The sequence below is a fragment of the Sciurus carolinensis genome, chromosome 8 (assembly GCF_902686445.1).
Source record: "Sciurus carolinensis chromosome 8, mSciCar1.2, whole genome shotgun sequence".
In the NCBI taxonomy this organism is placed as follows: domain Eukaryota; kingdom Metazoa; phylum Chordata; class Mammalia; order Rodentia; family Sciuridae; genus Sciurus; species Sciurus carolinensis.
In genome coordinates, this window is record NC_062220.1 from 83,025,258 (window position 1) to 83,053,142 (window position 27,885).

General features: G+C 38.8%; 1 protein-coding gene across 2 annotated transcripts in view; it reads right to left on the reverse strand.

Annotated features, from left to right (window-relative positions):
- The window catches only part of Igf2bp3 (insulin like growth factor 2 mRNA binding protein 3), a 141,442-nt gene that overhangs the window by 30,281 nt on the left and 83,276 nt on the right, over positions 1-27,885 (reverse strand). The window contains exons 4-6 of one of the 2 annotated variants that reach the window (XM_047561024.1): positions 12,898-12,949; positions 12,742-12,805; positions 1,530-1,811 (exon numbers count right to left, since the gene is read on the reverse strand). In XM_047561024.1, the coding sequence (XP_047416980.1) occupies positions 1,530-1,811; positions 12,742-12,805; positions 12,898-12,949 (398 nt within the window). The remainder of the gene's footprint in view (positions 1-1,529; positions 1,812-12,741; positions 12,806-12,897; positions 12,950-27,885) is intronic. The other variant, XM_047561025.1, reaches the window with a different exon arrangement.

A 27,885-nucleotide genomic window follows, 5' to 3' on the forward strand; every position in this document is an offset into this window, starting at 1 on the left:
TAAGTCACAGCTCTTTCATCCGACAAGGAAATGAGGAGCTCAAAAAGGAACAACTCTAATCTGCCACATGACCAGGGAAGCCACATAATAAGTTTCTGCAGGTAATGGAGAGTCATGAAAAGCAAGAAGCTTTTAAATTTTAAGATTAAAAGCAAGAAGCTTTTAAAATTTAAGATTAAAGTCAGGCAAACTTATTTAGATTATGGTTCAGCTATCTTCCCTACCCCACTACATTATGAGGTCAGGGCCATCAATTTTTCACACAGGTACCAGAACCGATGTCTCCTGCTTCAAAGTAGAAGTCAGAATAGGACATCATGGGGCAGAAGGGCTGTGACCAACACTAAATACAGTTCTTTTCAGTTCTGTGTGAAAAATAAGTCAGACAGCTGAATGAAGACAAGGTGCCTGTGATGAATATGGATACCTCTTATGCATGATGGAACAAACACAGAAGCAAGGCACACACATAGTTCTATTTTCAGAGAAAGACCATGCCTAACTCCTTGAATCACATAAAATCCTTCCTACTAATTAAAAAGGCAAAAGAATTCAGTTAACTCTGTAGCTGTCCCAAGACTTGTAGAACACTGTCTACACCCAACCTCTTCTCCTTAGTACATGCACAGATTTTTCAGGAAACAAGGTAGGAACAGACCCAGAGATGTGCCTTATAGCATTTCGCAGAGCCCGGGATGGGGAAAGATCACCACTAAGCCTCCCTGGGTCAAAATATGCATACCACAGTATGATTTAGAATGTTTAACAACTAACATGTAATGCACTAGAGTTTCTAAATTGAAGAGGTATCTTAGATTTATGTGAAGGGCTTTAAACCTAATTCACATAGTCATTTCACTCATTTGATAATGTAAGAGGTATGTCTACATCCTCAACAGCTTTAGCACTGTGGCTATAGTGATAGATAAAAACAGTTGCTTTCTACTCCTGAAAAGTTAGTTCCAATGTTTGAACAACAATCTTCCAATTCCCTTAAAACCTGCCTATTAAACTATCAAACAACATCCTGAAGAAAAAGCCATTCTAAATAACAAGGCTTAATCACAGGATAAATTTGGACCATGGGATGAGCAATTCTTTACTGAAGAAAAGCAAGAGAAAATCATCTCTGTATTGAAGAGGATTGTACAGGAGAAAAGGATTGGAACCAGAAAGTGACTTCCAAAACCGCTGAAGGCTGGCGGCAGGGTGGGGGGTGAGGTGAGGCAGGGAACAACCTGAAGCTGCCCTTATGTCTGCCAGGGCCTTTCCTACCAGAAGGGGATCAGGTAATATTTCTTTTCCATTCATGTGTGAAAACTGGAGGTTCCCTTTGAGGTTTTACACAAATGAACAGTCATATCAAATCACAAGGTTTTTTTTTTTTTTTTTAATTTTTCCTCTCACATTCCCAAATGCTGTACAAAGAGGGTTTCTAACCTGTTCAGAAGGGCACCAAGTCCCTGAACAACACACTCTGTTAAGATTCAAAGGGGATGACATGAACACCCACCACACGTAACACTCACTTAGACTGGGTCTGTTTGGTGATGTTCCGGATGGTAGCACCTTCTTTTCCTATAATGGCTCCAACAAACTGGGTGGGAACCAGGAGGCGCAGAGGCAAGTCACATGGTTTCTGCTTGGACACTGATCCTGGGGACCCCTGTCTTGATGAGCCCCTCTGCCCAAGCCCACGGCGTCCTCGGGGCTGCTGGGAGGGGTTTTGCTGGGCAGCTGTTTCATCAGGGATGTAGGCGACTTTCAAGGTGAAGTTCTCTAACTGGAATCCGTTCAGTTTGTCTAAGGCTCTGAAAGTCCACATGGGAAGAGAAAGTAAATGATACAATGAATCTTCAGGCAAAGCAACACCCGCCTCTTTCACTCGAATTATTAGCTCCAAAACTTCTGAATAAAGCCACTATACCAACAGCAAACCAAACACACATAATCCCACCGCCACCCACACTTTTCCTTTGAAGTCCACACATGGAGAAAAAGGCTCACAAGTTCCAAAGGGAACTTATTAGGCATCTACCAAAGAATAAAGTTAAAAAAAAAAAAAAAAAATTTTTTTTTTGTCAAACACTTGAGTTTTAACCCTGAGGTTAGAAATGCCCAAGTAGCAAGGGATAAATCAACAGGTAGCTTGTCCTGTCTAGTTTCCAAGCCAGAATGCCATGGCCGTTAAACACACACACACCCCTCAGTTCATCCCTTAACACAAATGTTTGAAACATTGAAATAATCAGTGAACAATCTCTCTACACCATTTACTACAAGAGATAGGTTAAAAAAAGATGGGGTGAGGGAGTACCACGGATTAAACCCAGAGGTGCTTTATCACTGAGCCATATCCCCAGTCCTTATTATCTATCTATCTATCTATCTATCTATCTATCTATCTATCTATCTATCATCTATCTATTTGAGACAGGCTCTTGCTAAGTTGCTGAGGCTGGCTTTAAACTTAGGATTCTCCTGCCTCAGCCTGGGATAACAGGTGAGTGCCATGGCAAGACAGATAAAATTTAATACTCAAGATAGGTCATCTCTTAATAAATTTTCAGCACTTTATGTGAATCAGTCCCCGAGAAAACAATTGTTCCTGATCTTATGGAGTCTATGATTTTACTTCGGAGACAGAGGCAGAGAAGCGATGAACACGAGGAGGGGGAATAAGAGTATATTCTTTACATTCATCACAATATGTATCTATTTAGGAAGAATATTGCCCCTTCACCATTTTTAAACTTTATTTTAACATTTATATAGAAAAGTACCCAACTCTTAGATAGCTCAGTGAATTTTCACAAGATACCAATGCCTCAGAAGCCTCACAAGTGCCTCCTTCCAATAATTACTCCTTTCCTAGACTTCTAGCACCATGGATTAATTTTGCCTATTTTAAAATTCTATGTAAGTATATATGAGTACACAGCTACGTACTCCCATGTCTGGTCTCTTATTTATTATAAAAGAGTCATCCAAATTGTTATGTTCTACCTTACCCACATATTTTAAAAGGAGAAAATTTATGAATACATGGTATAGGGTGTATGGCCAAGATTTTAAAAGCATACGTAATCATACCCCTAATAACAAACTTTGCAAACTCCCCAGTGTACAACAAAATGGAAAATAAAAAAAATCCCCACTTTTCCTAGGTTCTTGCTCCTATTCTGTTACAATAGGCACTGAGAGCACCCATACAGGGGAAAAAACAGACACAAAATGCTCTCTCCAGCTGCTCGGTGTGGTGATTTCCATTTTATATGCTCATTTCCTTATCTGAGGATCTACTTGCAATTCTTAACTAAAATGGAAAGAGATGGCCCCAGCACCAGAAAGGGCACCAACAACACAGAGTGGAAGACAGGCCCAGAAAAGCAGGTGCAAAGGCGCACTGCTGCTCTTAAGGCAGAACTCTCCCTTTTCCTCATGTTGAGCCCTCAGAACACAAATCAACTCTTGTTAGAGTCATGCAGAAACAGATGAAAGATGCTCTGTTACCACCACCCAAAGCCCTTCCCAGAACTGGGCTAACTGGGATACCTCTCTGCAAATGAACCTGTGCTTGCCATGTCTACGAACCTGTGGACACATTCAGTACCTTCTTCAACAGCCTAACTGGGGTCATGAGGTACATTGTTCAGTAGCTTGCTTGTCCTGGGATGTTTCCATGTGATTGTCAGAGAACCTTTTTTTTTATTCCCCCTTGCTTTTATTGATGAATTATAGTTGTATATAATAGTTGGGTTAATTGTGACACAATTATACATACATGGAATTTATTCCATTTCAGTCCTAGTGTCCCCTCTTTCCCTCCCCAGATTCCCATTCTTCTCTTCTATCTGGTACTCATTTACATATTTTTAATTAGTGCTGTATATACATAAAGTTGGAATCATTATATGTTTATACATGTGCATTGTGTAATTTGTCTAATTCATTCAGCATTTCCTCCCTCTTCCCTCCCTCCCCTTCAGTCTCCTATTGCTGATCTTCCTTCTGTCTTTATGATATCTGAACACCCCCCCCCAATTTTCCCCCCTTATTTTGCTCTACCTTCTGCATATGAGAGAGAACATCTGACCCTTGATTTTTCTGAGTTTGGTTTATTTCACTTAGCATGATGTCCTACAGTTCCATCCATTTGCTGGCAAATGGCAAATTTCATTCTTTATGGCTGAGTCAAACTCCATTGTGTATATATACCAAATTTTCTAGGACCCATTCGTCCACTAACAGGCACCTGGGCTGGTTCCATAAATTGCTTATTGTGAATTGATCTGCTACAAATATTGATGTGGCTGTTATCAGTGTAGTATGCTAACTTTAATTCTTTTAGATAAAGACCAAGATGTGGGAATGCTGGGTCACATGGTGGTTCCATTCCTAGTTTTTTGAGAAATCAGAGGCTATTCTTTTCACAAGCATGAGAGGAAGATTATGGGCACACACCATGACTTATTTACCAACACTTTGATGACAGAACCTTATACTGTTCTTTCCTTTCCTGCCCCCCCCCCCCCGCTCCTAAGGAAAATGGATTAAGGGTCTAAAAATACTTTGGTTATTTCTGCAGGAAAACAACTGACAAATTTATTAACGTGAATAGGTATATTTATTATAAGGTTGGAACTGTAGAAGTTTCAATCAGAGATTCAAAGTGACTTTAAGCCTTTTTGAAGATCAGGAGAAAGATTAAAAGTTCCTTAAAAATAAGCCAAACTCAAACTCAAAGGTCGAATGTTTTCTGTCATATGCAGAAGCTAGAGTAAAATAAAAGAAAGGGCAAGGGAAGGACAGGATAACGAATATAAATTTATGTTATCAAATATAAATTAACAGATGAGCAAAGAAGTCTAGCAGAGGAAGAAAAATGTGGGAGGGGAGGGAGGGTGGGAGGGGAAAGGGAGGATCATGAACCGAATCGAATTCCATGCATGTATGAGTCTGTCGGGATGAACCCAACTACTTTGTATAACTATAAAGCTCTAATTTTAAAAAGTTCCTGCAAAAAACCTGAAGGAATCAACTATATCTGTAGGTATAAAAGGCAATATAGTTCACGTTAAATCCATTCCCATGACAAAACTGAGTTGCCAGCTTCGGAAGAGAGTAAATTTGACTATGGAATTAAGACTAATGAACAAAAAAGGGTAAAAAACTTATTTCTGGATTGAGTGAGACAGACATACAGAGATATCCTTCTCCATGAGGATAAACAAAGGCAAACTTGTAAGTTACCAGATATTTCTATGTATCCTGGAATTATGTATGTCCCAGTCACATGTCTAAGAAATCACCCTCTCAACTGGGCAAAAACTAATTTTTCTGAATTTGAAAACCAACCATTGAAATCTTTCCCTGAACAGTTAGATATTTGATAAATGGCTATGTCACAAACTGGTCAGTTAAGTTCATGGGGAAATTTTTAAATATTTTCACCAAGCCTACTGTATATAGAAAGCACAAGATGAATAATTATAATCATAATCATTCAAAATATGTATTCGGTCAACAGAATTCCGGATGTTTATCCAACAGCATACTACTTAGGATCCCATGTTCCATCATTACTTAACTCTTTGCTCTGAGGGTATTTACAAGATGCTGAGTAATTCTGCTGGTTGGCAGCACGTAAGTTATATTGATAAGAAGTTTACTGGGGTGGATCACAGTTTAGAGTCAAAAAAGGCCTTGGTAGAATAGATAATTCAACTTGAGAATGAGAGGGAAGGACAAAAAGAAATTAACCCAGAGAAGTTATATTTCCTCATGGGTCCACACACAGATCTGAAGTATGAGTACGTGGAGGATCGAGACCAGCACCCTAGTCCAGCTGAACATTAAGTAGCCACGTGTCCTCACAAAGGTCATTCCTGGTTTGGCTGCTCAGCTATGAAATTAAAATATGAGACTTATATAAGTTTCAGCTCTAAAATTCCACATCTAAATTCTCTCTTTACAGGGGGTGGTGCTGGGATTGAGCTCAGGGCTTTGCACATGCTATGCACACACCTGCTCTACCACTAAGCTACATCTTCAGTCCTATCAAGTCTCCCTTTTCTTATTTTCAGACATCACTGTTGTGTATCAGGTCCTAATAAGATGAGGTTTATCCATTACTGAAAAGTCAAATTCAGTTCTCTTCTACCGTGCTATCATTTGAATATCCTCACCAAAACTCATGGGAAAATTTAATCCCCACTGTGAAGTACTTACAGGAGAGAAAGTTAAACCAGTCATGATATCTGGAGATGGGACCTTTGAGAGATGATTATGGTTCAATGAGGCCATAAAGGTGGGGCCCTAATTCCATGAGACTGTGGCTTTATAAGAGGAGGAGAGACCTAAGCTATAATGTCCTGCCTTGCCATGTGAGGTTCCACAGAGCCTCAGGACTCTAAGAGCCCTTAGTACTAGAGACCCCACCAGCAAGAAGGACCTCATCAGATGCAGCCACCTGGTCTTGAACTTCCCAGCCTTCGTAACCACTAGCCAAATAAACCCTTATTTGGCTAATAAACCAAAATGTGTAAATCACACATTTTGTGGTACTCAGTGACAGTTACAAGAAACAAACTAATACATATCAAGAATAAAGATATTTGACTCAGCAGTAATTACCAAAAACCTGATAATACCAATGCAGGGATTTTTGTGTGGTGGGGTCGGGGGTACTGGGGATTTAATTCAGTGGTGCTTAACCACTGTGCCACATCCCCAGATCTTTTTATATTTTATTGTGAGATAGGTCTAACTTGCTTAGGGCCTCGCTGAATTGCTGAGGCTGATTTTGAACTTGTGAGTCTCCTGCCTCAGGCATACTGGGGTTACAGGTATGTGCCACAGTGCCCAGCAGAGGGATATATCTTAAGACAATAATTATGGACAAAGTCCCATTATTTACCTATAAGGACTTTATTATTGAACTAGTTCTAAAAGCAAAACAAAAATAAAATCCAACAACTACATATACCTTAGATGCATAATAGAAAACTAGATAAACTACAAAGGATATTATATGGAGTATAAGCAGTATAAATATATGTAATAAAAAAACTCACACAACTGCAGAATCTGTGTAATTTTGAAAGTTATGATTGATACACGGGACAGTCTAAGAACTCTAAGCCAAATTTAACAGTGGTTATCTTTAAATGGCAAAGAATTAGTATGTTTTCTTTTATTTTCCATAATAAATCCATTTACATAATTTTTTAAGTTTGAATATAGATTTCCTCCCCTTAGTCAATAGCCAAGTTCCTCCAAACACTTCTAACCATAACTACATGTGCCTGATACAGATCTTCACAGTGATATAAAAGGATCTGCAATGACAGTTTCAAAGCATAAACACTCCTGTTCTCCAAAATAAACTTCAGAAACAAGAACCCTAGACACAAGAAAATATAAGAACTAAATGCCTATACATTCTACGGGGTTATTGCTACGTCACATATCACACATTCTCCAATGAGTACTTTCTGTCCCTGAGGGCTTTATCTTGACATCCCTCTGGGAAGAGGGAAGGAAATAAGTGAGCCAGAGAATACAGCTTCTCTTGCTCTGAGTCCATTCACTAAACATACACTTGTCTTTTTAGTGATCTTTAAGCTTTCATTAATTTCACTATTTTAGTAATTTAATAATTCAAGACCAAAGCTTAAAACAAACCTATGTATTTCTAATATTGTGTGCTATGAATCTTTTATTTTTCTTAGCCACAAGGTGGCAGGAATATCACGTTAAAGTCCGTCTTAGAGAAAGCCATACTTCAGAAATCCTCTTAAAAGTGGCAATCACAGAGCTTTAAGTAACAAAAAGAGGAGGCTGTGAACATTTAACCTAAAGTCTCTAGTTCCTCAGCATCTGTCAGGCCATATCTGAAGTGGAAGTACACTGAGCAATAACAGGATAGAACTAGCAGAATTTTCCCAACACGTTTTTGCTAACAGCTGATAACTTTTGAGCTCTCACCACCTTCTTTTATGGTAAGTATCTTGGAAGGTATTATCTTAGTTTATATCAACAGCCTCATGAGCTAAAGACTATGATTATTCCCATTTTAGAGACTGGGGGTGATCCATAACAGATTAACTTGACCAAAATCACAGACAGAAAAGTGGTGGCACAGAGTCCAGTCCAGACCACTAGACTCTGGAATCTATCCTCTCAACTTCCAAGCTCCGCTTATACTTTACTTTCATAAGCACATCACAGTCAAACAGACTTCCAAGTAGCAGACGCCAAAATGAGAAAAGAGCTCAACTAAGATCAACACTGCCCTCATGACCTCAAGATTTGAGCTATAGGTGGCCTGCCAAAGAAGCCATGGAGAAATGACACTGCATTGGTTTAGTCAGCAGGTGGTCATGAAGCAGGATGGCAGGGTTCAGAGGACCAAGTCCTGGAGGGATCAGTCTTCCCAGTTCAAGGTGCTTCAAGCTGCTCCAGAAGCAGCCCAGAACCAATGGGTTTAATAAAACTTACTATTTGCTGGGTGCCTATATGCTGGATCTTTAGATAGACTTTCTTCTTTTTGGTGTTGGGGATTGAACCCAGGGTGCTCTAACACTGAGCCACTCCCCAACCCTTTTTATATTGAGAAAGGTTCTTGCTAAGGTACTGAGGCTGGTCTCAAACTTGTGATCCTCTTGCCTTAGTCTCCTAAGTCACTGGGATCACAAGAGTGTGTCACTGTGCCCAGCTTGATAACCCTATTTTCTATATGTGCACATAGGAATGAATGTTTTTTTGTTTTTGTTTTTTCAGTCTTCATATTGTAGCTGATAAAACTGAAGCTCGGAGATCAAGGTTACTAAGTCAGGGCTGCCTGATTCTAGGGTCCACACTTTCTCCACTATATTCAATATCTTGCAAATAAAATTTATTCTCATTGAATGAAAGCACACTCCATATCCATTTTTTTTTTTAAACTTACAGGAAAACTTTGATAACTTTCATGACATTGCCACAAAACTTAATTTTCTAGTCTTCAGATCTATTAACTTTCTTTAAATACCCAATTGCTTTCTAATTGTCTTTGATCCTTAGAATTCTTGAGGGGAGGAGAAACATACACATTTATATATGTGCATTTTTTAAAGAGGTATGGACAGATTTATTTAGGAAAGCAGAGACACATTCGAGGGAGAATGTGGACCATCCTGATAAGAAACTGTTAATTCAGGACTGAATCCATAGGCCTTTGCCACTGAACTTCACTCCCAGTCATTTTTTTATTGAGACAGGATTTCACTAACCTGCCAAAGTAGGCCTCAAAGTTGAAATCCTCCTGCCCCAGCTTTGAGTCAGTGGGGAGTATACACTTAGGGTATTTACCTTATTATGTTATTTAGAAAACGTTTCTATTAGAATAAACCATTTTTGTTATAAAAAAATCTTTCTGAAATATTACTAAGAAGAATATAAACCGATATTTCTGTAATTTTATTTTACTCATTTACATGTACTTGCACATTTTCTTAATAACCATCAAAGGAAACAGCTCTAGATGAATACTTTCAAAGTTAACTATTCTTCTTTCCAGAACAATATTCTTAAAAGCTATCTAGATTCAGGCAGCAACTAATTCAGATGGTCTCTCTTCAAACACTCTTCTTTCACAAGTAGAAGGCACATCCTTGAGACAAGGACTTTGCCTTCAATCACTGGCAACTTATGGTTGAGTTACTACTTGATAAAAGTTAAACTTTGGGGGGGGGGGGGGGCGGAGGCTGTGCTGGGGACTGAACCCAGGCCCTCCCACATGCCAGGCAAGCACTCTACCACTGAACCACATCCCTAGCCCAGAAGTTAACTGAATAGTAGGATAAGGGCTATTGTGACTATTTCCCTAATTAAAATGCCTAATTTATTTACTTAGGTATTCTCGCTACCTAAATTAGACAGAATTGCCTTCCTTCCACTTCCCTTGGATCAATAAGACTAACAACTACTGTAAAAAAATTTTAGAACAGAGAATATTTCCACCTTGATGTCATGTTAGGAGCATGTTCAGCAATAATTCTGCTTTGACTAGTCATTCTATCCCTCCTGTGCTTCCACTCTTAATGTTTTGAAACTTTTTTATTAAAAGGAGAGGGGAAGCAAGGTGCTGTGGCACACGCCTGTAATTCCAGAGGCTTGGGAGACTGAGGCAGGAGAACTGCAAGTTCAAAATCAGACTCAGCAAAAGTGAGGTGCGATGCAACTCTGAGACCTTGTCTCTAAATAAAATACAAAATAGGACTGGGGATGTGGCTCAGTGGTCAAGTGTCCCCGAGTTCAATCACCAGTACCCAGGAAAAAAAAAAAAAAAAAAAAAAAGGGGGGGGGGTGGAGGTGAAGCTAAATACCAGCTACCTTCTCTCTACTGAAGTTTATCCTAAGCCTCCTCAAAGATATGTAGGTAGTCTCCAACATCATTTTTCCCATTTATTAAGCATCCCCTCCTTACTTTTGTTAGCCCCATGTAAATTTTCAAACAAGGCAACAAAGACAGATACATGACAATCTCCCAATGCCCTGGAGTTTATCCTCTCACCCCGTATTTTCCATTCAACAAGGACGAGGTTCTATCAAGTATTCAATATGGATCTTTGTAAAGAACAGGACATGTAAGACAAATCATGCACCTGCTATCTCACTGTATGCACTTTTATCTCCTAATCTACTGAGGTTTTAAAAGGTGACATTTTCTCATTTTTCTTACATGATATAGTTGAGGAGCAAAATTTATAGAAATATCATTTTAACACTCATGTCATATTTTCTATTATGTCCAAGACCTTATATAAACTTTAAATTTTTATTTGTTCCTTTTAGATATATATATGACAGAGTTTATTTTGACATACATACATATAAGGAGTATAACTTCCCATTCTTGTGGCTGAACATGATGTGGAGTTACACTAGTTATGTATTCACATATGAACATAGGAAAACTTTAAAATTTTTAATGAACCAAGGATACAAAGAAAATGTTCTAATAACATATTAAAAGACTTCAGTCTGACTTGAAAGAGAAATTTCACCTCAGACCGGCAAATTTTGATGAAACCCAGTATGGGGGTACTATGGAGAAACACTCACACACTGATGGGAATATAAACTAGCTCTATAAAGAAAAATAAAATTAGAAACAAAACTCAACTCCGAACAATTTATCCTGTAAGTGGACTCACATGCATAGGTATGGATCCTCCAAAGCATTGTTCTTAACTGCAGGAGACTAAAAACAACCAACATATCCAACTTGGGATGAACTAAATGAGTCATTTCATATCTCTGCAACAATAACACCCAATACTCCAGAAGCTGAGGCAACAGGATCACAAGTTCAAGCCCAGCCTCAGAAATTCAGTGAGGCCCTCAGCAACTTAGCAAGACCCTGTCTCAAAGTAACAAAACAAAAACATCTGGGAATGTGATCAGAGGTAAGGTACACCTCTGAGTTCAATCTACAGTACAAAAAAAATCATTTTAAAGCACATTCACATGAAAAACACTTGAAAAACACTCAAATGTTATAGTATCATTTGTGCTAAAAGGAAAGAAAATACAAACATTTGTCTGCCATAAGATTATCTCACAGCTCTCAGAGGATGAAATAGCTGGGAACAGTACGGGGGGAAAGATCTGCATTATGCTCATCTTTAGATCTTTAAAATTTTGTACCATATGAATATTAACAATTTTAAATAGAGTTCCGTTTGAGTTATACAAACTTCCTTCTCTTCCCAGGCTTATCTTCCTGCCATAGTCCTTCTGTGAATGGTACTCTCTTCAGTAACCGAGGTGAATTCTCTCTCTTAGGTTTATTTCGCCATCCCCTTTAGGACTCAGGGTCCAGCAGTGCAGTCCTTCCTTTCACACAGAAAGGACTATCTGTTCCTGCCTGCACTGTACCTGGAGGCAACTCTTACGTAATTAGCTGACACCCCGTGCTGTGTTTTGTTTCTTAATTGTAGGGTTTTCTTTTCTTCTTGTGGTGTTGGGGATTGAACCCAGGACCGTGCGTATGCTAGGCAAGTACTCTACCATTGAGCTACAGCCCCAGCTGTTGCTGGGTGCTTTGGGTGCCACTTGTTCATGTTCATACTCTGAGTAGAACTGTCAAAAGATAGGACCCTTGTTTTCTCTTTATAGTGCTCAGTCAGCTCATTACATCATTTGAAGTCTATAGAACTATTTCCTAGAGGGAACTGACTATGAAATTTTATCAATTGCACCAGACTATACTTTTTCTATAAATCTAAAAGTTATATTTGTTGTGTCTGCCTCTCCTAAATGACAACAGTAACCACTAGATACTTCAGGGAGCAAGACAACAACATTTAACTGTTGTTAGTCTAACGCACGATGAACTTGCCAGCTTCAGATAAAATAGCAATGTAGTATCATAATAGCAAGGGAAAAAAAATGTAATTTGGAAACAATACATAGGCCCAGGACTTCCAGAAAATAGGGTGTAGGTCACTGTTACACTACATTAAACTATTAATGACATTAAAGATATATTGAAAATGTAATAAAGCTTTAACCAATGCAGTGTTTTTCAACATTCAAACTTCTTTTAAAAGGCATAATTGCAGGGTCTAAGTTTACAAATAAAGTTTCTTTCTGCTACCCATCATCCCTTCTCCCATTAAGAAATCCACAAAATATAAGTTACTGTACTTAACCTAGTTATTACATAAAGATAAAAAGTTTCAAACTGCTTACTGTCTAGCTTGGTCCTTACTGGAATAGGTTACATTTACCACTGCAGTTTCCGAGTCAGTGTTCACTAGAAGAAGAGAAAAATGGAGAGAAGAACAGTTAGTTTTCTTTCTACTTTCTTCCTTTTACAAATTTGAAAGCAATTCAGAAGACATGTACCTTGCTCACAGCTCTCCACCACTCCATACTGGACTAGTAAACTATCCAGCACCTAGCAGGAGGGGGAGAGAAAATTATAAATTTTGAGTTTCCCAAGTTATTAGCCAGGGCAGGAATACGTTTTAAATCACTCAGTAACTGTAGTGGAAGAGAGTCAAAAAAACTAACTGGGGAAAGACACCACACAGAGCACATTCGAGGGACTTCTCTCTCCTGCCCTCCTGGTCCCCAATTTTGATCTCGTCTCCTATGGCTAACCAAGAAGCAACAGGGACTCAGCAAAGTGCTCAAGCCACAGCTGCCAGACTTGAAGCTGAAAGAGAAAGGAGCACGTATTTCTCATATACCCAGGAACACATCGTCTTCCTTCCTCCTTGTACACCAAGTTATGAGACAAAGGCCCAGGTTAAGCAACTCAAGTTTTATCTGTAAGATGTTCCTTTCCAAAAGACTTCCTTTCTACCAAGTTTAGTAGAACAGAACAATCTCCACGAAGACCAGCAAAATGAAGAAAAGCACACTGGATACTCTTACCCAGAGGCCTGAACCAAAGACTAACAAAAGTGGTCATAAAGCACCAGGTTAGAAAATGTAAATTTGAAACCCTCTGTTTTCTTGTAGCTGTATTACTGCACTGTGTGTGTTATTCTAATGGACAGGCTATTACAACTATAAATTATGTAATTATAAATTATAAAATTATAGTATGAACTGCAGGTGTCTAGTTCATCAATATAAACCAAATTCAGCTGCCCTTAGCTTCCACGGGCTGCAACAAAATTTTCTTGTAAAGTAAAACAAAAAATAAGTTCTTATAAATTTGCAGCAAACTACTTCATAATCTGAAGGGCAATTCCTTGATATTTTTGGCCCCAGGACACAAACTATTCAGAAACATGCTAAATTTTTATGCTAATTTCCTACTAAACCTTAAGTAATTTGTTTAAAAGGATACTTTATCTTAGGTGGTATCTTTTATGATTTTGTCTACTAGTTCTGGTTAGAAATCTACAATGAGGTTGTCTGGGCACTGCGTTTTTCTTCTTTTAAATGCAGTTCATACCCACTTGTGAATGGAATGCCCTCTTAGTTAATTTTTGGTGAATATCCTTTTAACAGAGCATACCAGTAGGTGCACATTAATCTTTCAGTATAACTACCATTAAATCATAAAGATTAACTTTTGTATTTTTTTCCTCAACACTTAAATAAAACTACATAAAATCCAGTATCACTCTTATACCTAATTTTGAACAAATTAACAATCATGAATGGGCTAGAAGTCATACTATAATCGGTTTCAGTAGATCTTTGATGCCTTACTCCAAGTATTAGGCACAAGTTTTAGGGGTAATCACAACTGGGAGAATGCGGGGAGGGCTATCAATAGACAAATAAGATTTCCAAATCTCAAAAGGTTTTCCAATCCCCAAAACAACTGAGCCAGTTTATTTTCTCAATCTACTTTGAAGAAAATTGGGCATTTGTCTGCATATACTCTTTCAAGTCAAGAAAAACTGCCAAACTACCATATTCCTCCAACCCACTGAACTCTCAGAGTAAATACAACTCGTGACAAGTTCTGACATTCTGACTCATTCTGTATTAAGTAGGAAGATATGCCCATATTCCTATTATCAGTCCAAAAACTACCTATTCCCAGATTCTCATTTCCTCTCAGTTCCTAGAATATCTATCTATATTTCTATCTGTATTATGTCAGCCACATGTTTCTCTCAGTATTGTTTAAAGGAAAAAACAGTATTCTATTACACATTTCTAACACTTCCACAAATCTCTCAAGCCAAAATTCATACCTACATCAATTTATTTTACTCAAACTAGAACAGAAACATCTGTCTATGTTTAGGTAAATTTAAATTCCAACTGAAGGGGTATTGAAGGAAATTAAAGTCTCAGAGAAAAAGTCTTGGTAATGTGTCCCCTTTTATGTATTTAGGACATAATATCCCCCAATGTTTAGCTTTAAAATAAAGTATTCATCCAAATGTAGAATTAGCATAGAAAGAACCACACAAATGCAAAGATTATCACTTTCCTAAACATAGTGGTAAAGAATTAAAGAATTAAGATTGTTCAAAATATCCAAAAGTAGAAACTACCCAAATGCCACCAGCTGATGGATACATAAAAAGTGACATATTCATACAATGAAATATTAACCAGTCATACAAAGTACTAAAAAATGCTACAGTATAAATGATCATTGAAAATATTACACTAAGAAGCCAGTAACAGAAGATTACATACTATAATGATTCCATTGGTATGAAATATCCAGAATAGCGAACTCTATATAGACAAAGTAGATTAGTTGTTGCTCAGGACTGCTGAAGAGAGGGAGAGTAGAGGCCAAGAGCTAAAGGTTCTTTTTTATGGGTGGGAGAAGGAAGGTGGTAGTGGGGATTTAACCCATGGGCACTTTAGCACTGAGCTACATTCCTAGTCCCTTTTTTTGTTTTTTTAATTTTTTGTTTTTTTAGTTGTAGATGGACACAATACCTTTATTTTATTTATGTGGTGCTGAGAATCAAACCCAGTACCTCATGCATGCTCTGCCACTGAGCTATAACCCCAGCCCTCCCTAGCCCTATTTATTTATTTATTTATTTATTTATTTAGAGACAGGGTTTTGCTAAGTTGCTGAAGCTGAACTTGTGATACTCCTGTCTGTCTCCCAAGTCACTGAGATTATAGGCTCTCAGTGGGGGATTCACATGGTCACTGCAATGAAGCAGTTCTTGATAATTATATATCTTCAAAGTGGTCATAACTCCTGTTGTCCCAGCCCTAATCCCCCACAATTATGATGGGTGACACTATACCCATCTGAAAGGTTCATGTTGGAGGAATTGAAAACATTCTAAAGATGTAAATTATGGTTGGACATGTCTATTAACATACCAAAAGCATTGCATTTTTTAAAATTTATGTATTTATGTTCGTATGATCATATGTATGTACCTAGGATTGAACTTAGGGGCACTCAGCCACTAAGCCACATCCCCAGTCCTATTTTATATTTTATTTAGAGACAGAGTCTCACCAAATTGCTTAGTGCCTTGCTATTGTTGAGGCTGGCTTTGAACTCCTGATCCTCCTGCCTCAGCCTCCCAAGCCACTGGGATTACAGGCATGTGCCACCATACCCAGCAAAAGCATTACATTTTAAACAGTGGATTACACGGTATCTGAATTATAACTAAGATCAACATTACTAGGTAATGACCTAGTTTCTTTTCAACTTTGAAGATCTTTTCTTCCTGATTCTGGGACTAAAATCAAGGTCCAAACAAGGCAAACATTCTACCTCTGAGCTTTTTATTTTAGCCCAGATCTTTTTATTTTTTTATTTTGAAATAGGGTCTTGTTAAATTATCCATGCTGGCTTTAAACTTGCTATCCTGCTGCCTCAGCCTCCCAAGCAACTGGGTTTACAGGCCTGCACCACTATGCCTGGTTAAACTTTAAATTATTACTGAAGTATAAAAACTGTACAAAATTTGATTCATTTTGGCATTATGTATACACTCATGAAACCACCATAATCACGTAGTTTCTTCACGTCTCTCTTCAATCTAGCAGCCTAGTTTTTTCACATGGTCACTACAATGAAGCAGTTCTTGATAATTATATATCTTCAAAGTGGTCATAACTCCTGTTGTCCCACCCCTAATCCCCCATAAAAGTAGCTACATTTCAGCTGATACCACTGGAGGCATGGAGTAAATCAAGCTCTGCAAACAGACCTTCTGCAGTTTATTCTTTATTCCCACTGCTCAGGTCCCATTGCCTCTGAACTATCTGAAGGAGAATCTGCCTGGCATGCTTGCTTCCAGTCCCAAACCCTAATGCTATCCTCCTCCGTTAAGTCATCATCCTTCAGTGGCTTCAAATCTCTGATTTAAGTTGCCCACACTTCAACATGACCTAGAGGCTGTCAGTTCCCTGGTACTGCCAACCTCTTTCATAAACTCAATATACTTCCCCCACACCTATGCTCCAGTCACACCCTCAAGACTGGGAAAAGTGCCTCTCTGTCTCCCACTTGCTGAATACCTGATCCTACAAATGAAAGCAATGTCATTTGATAATTTCTCTCCTTATCTTTTTTTTTCCTCTCCCACAAGACTAATGATTATTAACCTTAGTGATGTGATTGCCAGGAGTGTCACAAGTAATCAATTCCTCCTCGTCACGCTGGCTTCCGTGCTTAAGCTGACAATTTATAATATACGTGTATGACCTTACATTCCAAATCTTCCTTATTTGCTTACACGTTACATTTGCTTCATGTGTTTTATAAGATAAAGATACAACACTGGGCATTACAGTCTATCGCCAATCCATACATATCCTGAAGGTCCCTCTTAATGGGTTACCCCTTCAAGATGGCTCTCCAACACAGCTGCACTGACCTCTAGGGTCTGTCAGAGAAGAGGCCATGTCATACTTTTGAACCCAATGCTTAGCTCAGTGACGAACAATAAAACCAAGGGTTTAAAAAAGAGCCAGAATAGTTTTTGTCTTAAAGGCAAAGGAAGCCAATTCTAGGTTGCTTTAAAAGTCCATAGTAATTTAAACTAACAGGTATTTGTATAAATTCATACAAAAAAAAATGTGGAAGTAAAAAATCACAAGCATAAAAAAAAGTAAAATTAAAGTAATATTCAAAGCAAAGACATTTAATATCTTCTGACCCCCACACAAACCTTCCTAAAACACATACGCCTCCCCCTGTAACCTTTCGAATACCCAAATCAATCTCAGACATGGGGGGAAGTTCACCAGAAAAAGTCATTTTGACCATCTCATTCAACAAGATGGGGGGAAACGTCTCCACAGAATCATTTTTGCAGAGCTAGGAGATGAAGGGACCTTCCTTCAAACATAGCTCAACACATTTTATAGAAATAGGAACCAGTTGTCAAATATGGGTAAAATCATCCCAGATGTTTGTTGTTCTATATCTGTGAGAAGACCAATTAAATGACACAACAAAGAACAACCCTCTATGGACAGTCCCAAAAATCATTTTTAGTAAACACTGGTACAAATGACTATCAGATTGAGGGCTCACATACACAAATCAGATAACTGACAATCTTATAAATCCTGTTGCACATTATCTGACCATTTGGAAAGCCCAGGGGGCAGCTCAGTTCCCACCGTTGCACATGGATGTCCTGGCATCGGAGCTACATAGATCAAAAGTCTCAACTTTCACAAGTTAGAACCTGCAACATGGGGAGGAGATGGGACTTTAGGGTTCTAAAAATAAATGTGATCAGAGGGCTCAAGAAAGGTACCATTCATTCACAGTGCCTCTTAAATCACAGTTGAAGAGCATCTGGAGCTAAGAGGCTAACAGTATGTTTCTACTGAGCACTGCTGAGCTAGACTGAGTTTAAAAGCTGAGCTGGATCAGGTCACACCCTTCTCTAAACTCTAAGGGTTTTCCTTCATATTTTGGACAGAACTCAATCCCTAACAAGTGCCCTTAAGTTCCTGTGTGACCCATTCATCTCTCCAACCACACCAGCCAACTTTGGGTTATGAATTGTGGTCAAGTACTTTTTAAGTAGCAATAATGTCCCAAATGTTTGATCTATTTTAACTCATTTAATACATACAATCCCATGAGGTAACTTTATCTCATTTTGTAGACACAAACTACAGTATAGGGAGGTTAATAATGTTAGAACTTGGATAGTTAAGTGTTGGAGAGGGCTGGGGATATAGCTCAGTTGGTAGAGTGCTTGCCTTGCAAGCACAAGGCCCTGGGTTCAATCCCTAGCACCGCAAAAAAAAAAAAAAAAAAAAAAAAAAAAAAAAAAAAAGTGTTGGAGAAATTAAACCCCAACTGTCAGTTTCTCGAGTCCACCCTCAACCATTTTGCCTTACAATAAGCTGCTTCACTTCTCAATGTCATTTAAAAATATATACATAAAGACTGGAAATATATACATTACAGACTGAAGCCAATTCAATCCTTACTTGGCATCAGCTGCACTGGAAAACGAAACTGTCCTTTGTCAGATAAAGAGCTTTATCCACTCCCAGAGTCAATAAGCTTCCCCAACCCACATTCCAAGTAGTAAATACTATGTCAATATACATCATGTGAAGGTATGAGCCAGCATTAATTTGTGTAATACTTGTACAAACTTTCTATCCAGTATAAATTAGGATTTTTTTTTTTTGAACCACCTGATTCAAAAAGAGGTACCCAACCACAACTACACAAGAGACCACTTTCAGTTTGGTGCAAGTAGTGGGTCTCTCCAGATGTTTTTAGAAATGTCATATGAAAACATTAGGAAAATGCAAACCAAAGCCATAAGGAGGTACCACTTCATTCCCATTAGATGGCCTCCCTCCCCCCACTTCTCTCTCTCTCTCTCTCTCTCTCTCTCTCTCTCTCTCTATATATATATATATATATATATATATATATATATATACGCACGCACACACACACAATATATACATACATTATTTATGGTACTGTAAAATAATGGTTGGCAAACACATGGAAAAATCAGAACCCACGTAACACTGCCAGAAGGAATGTAAAATATTGCAGCTACTAATGTATGTCAATTCTGTAAAATATTAAAAATAGAATCACCACATGATCCAGCAATTACACTTCTGGGTGTATACCCCAAAGAACTGAAAAAAAAAAAGGAACTCATGGAAATGTACACTTATGTTCACAGCAGTAGTATTCACAATTGCCAAAGATAAAAGCAAACCAAGTGTTCACTGACTAATTAAAAGATAAACAAAATGTGGTGTATATGTACACAATGGAATATTATTCAGTCATAAAAAGAATGAAGTATTGACTTAAGCTGTAGTGTGGATGAACTTCAAACAGTGTGCTAAATGAACCAAGCTAGACACAAAAGGCTACATATTGTATAATTCCATTTGAATAGATGAGTCCACAAAAAACAAACTCGATCAGTGGGTGCCAGTGGAAGAGGGGGGGGGATGGGGAGTGACTCCTAACAGCAATTTGGGGTCGAGGGAAAACATTCTAAAACAGTGGTGACAGACACACAGTCTTGTTAATACTCTAAAACCTACTGACTTTTCCACTGTAAAACGGTTGCTTTTATATGCCTTTTACCTCAATGGTTTTAGAAGTATTTGTATGTTTATGCTTATCTATTCACATACACATAGAACGGCAATATTCTGTTGAGTTTTTAATTTTCACACAACTAGGTATCGAGTAGTGTCTTATACATTTTACATTAACTTATTTACTCCTCCAAATGGGGTGGTTATTCTCAAGACAAATGAATCAACTGGGGTAGACCTTAAGGTGCTTGAACACGCCATTCACCTGGCCCCCCCATTTCATCCTCTCTCTTGGTGACCAATCCATGTTGGCAAATACAAACCTAACTTCTTAAAACTGCCATGTATAAGTCGTCAACAGTACCAGCTATTAATTTTATCACCTTTTCTTCAGCCTCCTTAAGTCACAGGGTTCCCCCAACACACAACATGCCACACGGTTTGGAGGGATCAAAGAGGTAGGAGAGTACGCTCCAAGCCTCAGCCCCAAAACCAAAAGACGAGAGGTTGAAGAAGAATCAAACAGCAGAGTCAGTAACTTGCCAACTTACACCTGTAGCAGACAGACAGGGATTATCACATCAGACAGCTAAAATGTCACCAGATAAAAGGGGAAAGGTAGGTCAAAAGTCTAATTATGATTCCAACATTATTATTCTGGGTAAAAGCACTGATTAAGTTGCTAGGGGACAGACAGGTGTGAATGGAACATGAGGTAGAGAGAATAATGCTATAAAATGGGCCCAGTGTGTTGACCCCCACATGCTTTCTTTTCCAAGAAGCAATGTACCTGCAGCCCTGCTTGGCCTAAGTGGACAGGGTATGTCACATTCCTCAGTAAACTACCTGTTAATGGCAGGAGAAATGAAGGCCCCAGATAATGTTGAAAAGAGGAACCCAAGTGACTCTGAAGCGGGGAGTTTTGTGACCCTTTTCACAGACTAGATCCCCAAACTCAAGGAGACAAGGATAATTTTTCCTAACCCTAAAATCTGTAAGAATTTATGTCTTCGAGTTCAATTAGAACAGGTCGGCATGGGCCAAGGTGATCTAAAGTTCTCATGGCAGTGGGGACTTGTAAGTCTGATGTCATCCTGCTGTCAGCCAAAAGTCAAGAGGAGGACCTGGGTGGGACTCTCTGGAAACTTCCTTGGGATCCCCAATAAAACTGGAGTGCAGGAGAGGCGCGAGTTCCTCTCCTATGAGAGGATGCACTCTCTCACTTGAAAGTGTCCCCTTTCCCTTTTCCTATCCCTTCAATAACCTCATGCCTGTTACTCTGAGATACACATCTGAGATCTTTCTAACTAGATCACAAGAATTGGGGTTTGAAGAGGGGGGCAGTCTTCGTGCCGTTTCATTTTCCTGAAAGGCCCCAGCTCTGTAACGAAGTGAATTGTCTGCTGGGAATGGTGGTGCACACCGGTAACCCCCAGAACTCAGGAGGCTGAGATAGGAGGATCCCAAGTGAGACCAGCCTTAGCAACTTTGCTAGGCCCTGTCTCAAAACAAAAGCTAAAAAGGACGGGGATGTAGCTTGGTGGTAAAGCATTCCTACATTCAATCTCCCATACAAAAATAAAATAAAAACAAGTAACTTCTCTAAATGAGGAGGAAGATATCCGAGATTACAGAGGCCTCTAAAAGCACTAGATGACCATCCCAGATGCTGCATTTTACTCACTGTCCCTATTTAAAACTAGTTCTTAAAATAATAAAAGCAACTGGAGAAGATGAAAGAAGTAGGTTCCAAAGTCAATACTTGTAAGAATGTTTCCCACAAGAATTGACTGAGTGCATTAGTTGTTGTTCTGGCTCTGTGTGGCTTTATAACAAAATACCTGAAACTTAGATGCAGGGGAAAAAAGAAAACTCAAGTCTCCCAGTGCTGCTAGAGAGTCTCAGTATCACTTGTAACAGGTATAGCTAAGACTACCAGACCAGGAAAATGCATATTTTGGTAAAACTAACCTTAAAATACACCAACAGTTTAGAAAAACAACAGTTACAATTATAAACAGATAAGGACATGAACAGACCCAAAAGACCACCGTCAATATCAGAGCCAAATGCAGTCTAACAAGGAGGTCTGAAGCAAGCTGTATTTTGCTGGTGGAAGCGTTACTAGATCTATTTCTTGAAAACATCTGCCAACCTAATAAAAAAAAAAGCAGGAGCAGCCACCATTGCAAAACACCCCTAACCTTGGACCCACTAATGTCATTTCTATTTAATTATCACTAAAGAAATCATCAAGAATGTAGGCGAAAACTTATGTAGATATGCTCATGGCTATGTTAACTGTTGGACTGATAAATGAGAAAATTATGTAGCCAACAATGAGAAATGGCTAAGAAAACTACCAAGTACACATAAAACAGAACGAACAACCATTATGAACACTTCAGGAGTTCAGTTACGTTAAAAAAAAAAAAAAAAAGTTTTAAACAAAATGGGAAATCTTGATTTCAAAGAATGCTATCAAGAAAATGAAAAGGGGTTGGGGATGTGGCTCAGTGGTAAAAGTGCTTGCCTAGCACATTTGCGGCCCTGAGTTCAATCCCTAGCATCGCCCAAAAATAAAGAAGATTAAAAAATGAAAAGACAACTCACTGGATGGAAGTATTTGTAAACCATCTGTTTATAGTGCATATAAAAGGAACTTGCATCTTATATAAAGATAAAAACCCAATTTTTTTTAAATGGGCAAAAATGTTTTAAATAGATATTTCCCCCAGGACATACAAATGGCCAACAAGCATGTGAAACAATGCTCACCATCGTTATTCACAAATAATATACTACTTCATACCCACTAGGACAGCGATCATCAAAAAGCCAGATATTAGCAAGTGGTTGGCTAAGGATATGGAGAAACTGGGACCCTCAAGATATTGCAGGTAGGAACATAAGATGATGCTATTTGGAAAACAGTCTGACAGTTCCTCTGAAAGTTACGGATGACCCAGCAATTCCACTCCTAGCCAGATGAACTAAAAAATCTAGGTACACAAACATATGCACACAATGTTCATAAAAGAGGGGAAAAGGGAAACAACTGTCCATTAACTGAAAAATAGATGAACGGTATGTGGTACATGCATGCAATGGAATATTTTCTAGTCATAAAAAGGAATAAAGTACATGCTAAAATATGGTTGCATCTTCAAAGTATTATGTTCAAAGAAGTCAGACACAAAAGGCCACATATTGTATGACTCCGTTTATATTAAACGTCCAGAAAAGGCAAATCTATAGATAGAAAGTAGGTTAGTGTTCCTAGGGTCCAGGTAGTTTGGATAAGAGGAAGGGCTAGTGACTGGGGTCATCTGGGGGTAATAAAAGTGTTCTGAAATTAGCTGTGATGGTCCTAATCCTGTGAATACACTTAAATCCACTGAAATTTGTGCTTCAGAAGGGTGCATTTCATGGTTTAAAAATTATAGCTTGATTTTTATAAGAAAAAAATGTTTAAAAAACTTAACAGGATAGACAATTATATACACAACATGACCTGAACATGTTGGGGGGGGCGGGGGCAGGAGGAAGGCCTATGACATTCTATTGAACCATGAATCCTCCAACAACATTACCACTGGGGGAAAACACTTTGCTCTTCTCCCTTTAATCACTTTCCCAATGAACATATAATTTTCCAGTCATGAAAATAAATGAACAAATCCGAACAACTAACCTGGATTAGGCATTCAAATTGCTTCCAAAAATAAGGAATACTAGAAGAAAAAATGAAATGTCAAGAATACAGACATTTCTTCTCTTTTTTTTTTCTTCCCCCACCCCCAGGGAGCAGGGGCGGGTACCAGGGATTGAACTCAGGGGCACTCAACCACTGAGCCACATCCCCAGTCCTTTACATCTATTTTATTTAGAGATAGGGTCTCACTGAGTTGCTTTTGGCCTCACTAACTTGCTGAGGCTGGCTTTGAACTTGTGATCCTCCTGCCTCAGCCTCCTGAGCCACCGGGATTACAGGTGTGCACCACCACACTAGGTTTCTCTCCCATTTTTAAGGCTCTCCCTGGAGCGAAAACTATACCATGGGCAGGGTCAAATGTATGAATTATTTGGGGCCTGGGTAGAGCAAGGAAAGATGCTCACCACACTCACACACCACTGAGCAATGGCCAAGACAAGGTCAGAGTGCTGGAGGAGAATGGACAAAGGGCAAAAACTCAGTGGAATCCCTCCGGTAGCCCTTTCCTATGATGGCCATTTATTTCTTAAGAAGTTCCATGACTTTTGAACAGTAGATTAGATGGCTGAGTCCTCACATATAACCAAGCTAGTGTCAAAAAGAGTTCATACAAACTTTCTTGGAATTTTCTTCTTCTGAAATTATTGGGTGGAATCAGGAGGTTCTACAGGGCAAAACAGGGTTTCCCACACACTGCTGCCCTCAGTCTCCACAGTATGTATTCAAGAGATGAAAGTGTTACTTAGCGCTCAGTCACGCTATATTTGCTGTACTTAAAAACTGCTTAATTAAGCCCATGACAACTGTTTTTGGTCCAAAATTCTATTGAGCCAGCTTTTCACCTAGATCCTACCCCTCAGATTGTAACACAATCCTGCTTCATGGTGTTTAGAAAAGATCTGAGTACCAATTTGGATGACACTAATGAATTGGGACTGGAAGCAGGCATGCTTGAGTAGTTTTAAGGTTTTAATAAGTCACAGCAATCCATCAATAGCCAAGAAGGAGTTACAGTTAGAAGACAATTTAGTTAGCTGCAAATTTTTTAGGAAATCATGCCTACAACACAGCAAGCTGACTTCTCAGAGGTTCTACTTACTAACCAAATTCACTGGAGTTTTTTTAAAAGATGTTGAAGAACAAAATTTCAACTTTTTATTCTTCAAACTACTTCTCCCCAAGCCCTTGTTTCCAACCCCAAGAGTGGAGATTCCTAAAGTCCTGTCTACAACTCACTACTCCCAGTACATATGATTTGTATCCTATATGCTCTTGTGACTTCTATTTGGTCACATTCAATATATACATCCATATAGTTTCTTGCCACATACCAACTCCATGCATCTCTCATTGCTCACAAATGAGTCCAGTTCTTACACAGGTACATGTGGGAGGCCAACCTGGGGACAACTGTCCTGATATGGGTAGTACAGACACAGAGGTTTGAGTGTCTGCTTCTAAGATGTGTTTGGAGATTCAGAACCTGGTAATTTCCTCCAACATAGAAAGTTTATTTCAAAATCAATATTCATCCACGAATACAACAAGTATCCACTACACTATGAGTTTAAAACCTTTAAGATTCCCCATGACTCTAAGGGGAAAACATTAATGGAAATAAAGTTCAAGCCTACAGTTAACATTACTATACAACCTCACCTCTCATACACTCCCAGCTTATTTTCTTCTAGCTAGTTCTTAAAACAAGAACACACTTTGGGTCTTACTACCACTAGGAGGCTACCCCTGACCACATCCCAGTCTGGGTTAACCCATCGTATGGGGTTGAATATTCATGTCCACCAGTACCTGTGGATGCAATTCTAGTCCAAAGACTAGTATCTTTTTTTAAGAGAGAAATTTGGACAGAGCGACACAAAGAAAACACAAAGTGACCAGGCAAAGAAGGGAGTGGTACAGCTATAGGTCAGGGAATATCAGACTGCTGCAACCAGCCAAGAGACAGGCTTGCCTGTGCTTTCAGAACTTCTAGTTCCCAGAACTGTGAATGAACTTCTCCTGTTTTAAGCCTCCCCATTTTGTGCAGATCTGTTACAGCAGCCCTAGGAAATTCATATACCTCTTATTGTCCGTGATAAGTACCTTAAACCTAATGCAGGGTGGCTCGTATTAGTATAACCGAACAAGCCATTATTAACTTGTCCATGTCTAAATGAGACTGGACTTCACTGCTCTATGTGGAACAGGTCCTAGCTCAGATAAAGACTCTGGGGATCCAACATGGCAATGGAGAATCCCACCACAACCAGCAGCCTCTACACCCACACATAATATCTATCTACCACATTCCCCCCACCCCACAGAGCAGCAAGGGCTATATTCAAAGTATAAAGTGGACCACTGTTACATTTCCCCACTGTAAATTTCTACATTGCATTTCTATGGAAATAAGGGGCAATGTCATCTCCAACCTGCTTCCTGCGAGAGAGAGGGAAGTAACCCAAAGTCCTTGTTCTCTATCAAGTGGGGCATGGACAATTAAGGGTATTCAGCATCAGGGTTCGATCACCGCCAAACACTATTGATCCTTCACACATTTTATCCCACTTAAGTGTCCCAACAACCTTCCAATGTAGATATTAACCCTGTTTTCAAGGAGCAAAAACTAAGCTTCAAAGAGGAAGGCCTCTTACCCAATAAGGCAGCAAAGACAGAAAGGATTCTGGATTTGGACTCACCCTGTAACTCCAAAGGCACTGCTCATTGGAGGTCACACCATGCATTTCTCAGAAAGATGCCATTTCATGTGGAAAATGGTTCTTCAAAATTTCTTCAGATCAACAAGAAGGGCAAAAAGTGTTGAGGCTGATTGACAGGTGCATGGAGATTCATTACAATCATTTATAAATAGAAAAAATTTTTTAAAAAGTCTTGATACTCATTAAAGGCTGATTTTTGAAACCTACTTCAAAAGTCAAATAAATTAACAATGATCCTCAGGCAAAGGTATAATACTGTACTGTTCATTAAAACTCCACCATGGGGCTGGAGGGTAGCTTAGGATACAATGTTTGCATAGCATCTGTGGGAGCCCCGAGTTCAATCCCCAGTACCACAAAACACCCCCCACAACTTCACTATGTAATGCACACTACACAGGTCATTATCTCTGAAAGCCACAAAAATAGATTCACAGATGAGCTATTTCCCCATCTTCCAAAGAACAGTATAGACTTTCAGAGTCAAATGAAATTTAATCTCACCAGATTTATTTTTCCCAAGATAAAGTTTCCCAGGATTTCAACAATAAGAAAAACGTTGCCTCATTTATATTTTCTAGACAGAAACATTAAAATTTCTGAGAAGCAAAAACCAAAAAGCAAAATGGAAAAGTTCAAGCATTGTATTTGTTAGAATTTCAGTCACAACCAAAAGTTCTGTTAAATACAAATTCACTTATATCACCAGCAGACTTTCCTCAGCCCCCTCCATAATTCACCTCTCCCAGGTACTCTTTAAACAACTGCTCTATCTTTGTGGTTAAACAGTAGTGGCTCTGCCACTGTCATCAGTGACAATTTGAATAGCAAGATCAAAATTCCAGAACCCCATAACAGACTTACTAATTTTCCACATGATAAAAATACTTAAATAAGCCCATGTGTGGAAATATTTCAAGATGATCATTTTGATGAACAAGTCTTTAATACCAACTATTCACATACATATAATGAATACTGATGGAAATACAGAGCAAAAATTAGGACAAGTAAATTGATGAATTTTCATTTTACATGCAGACTCACAGCAAATCATGTCTCTGATAAGGGACTTGTGTCTAGCACACATGAAGAACTCTTAAGATTCAAAAATAAAGACAACCACAGTAAAAAGAGGTGGGGGGTGGAGACAAAGGATCTGAACAGGTATTTTTGCAAAGACATGCAAATGGTCAAGTAAGCACATGAAAAGTCACCTCTCATCAAGCACATGAAAACACCTCACTTAGTTCAGGAAAATGCAAACCAAAGCCACAGTGAGAAACACTTATATACCCTTTCAGATGGCTACAATCAAAACGCTGATAATAAGTGTTGGCTAGGGGCATGAAGATATTTGAATCCTCATATAATGTAGGTAAGAGGGTGGAATAGTGAGTGCACTTAGAAATGCAGTCTGCAATGCCTCAAAATATTTAA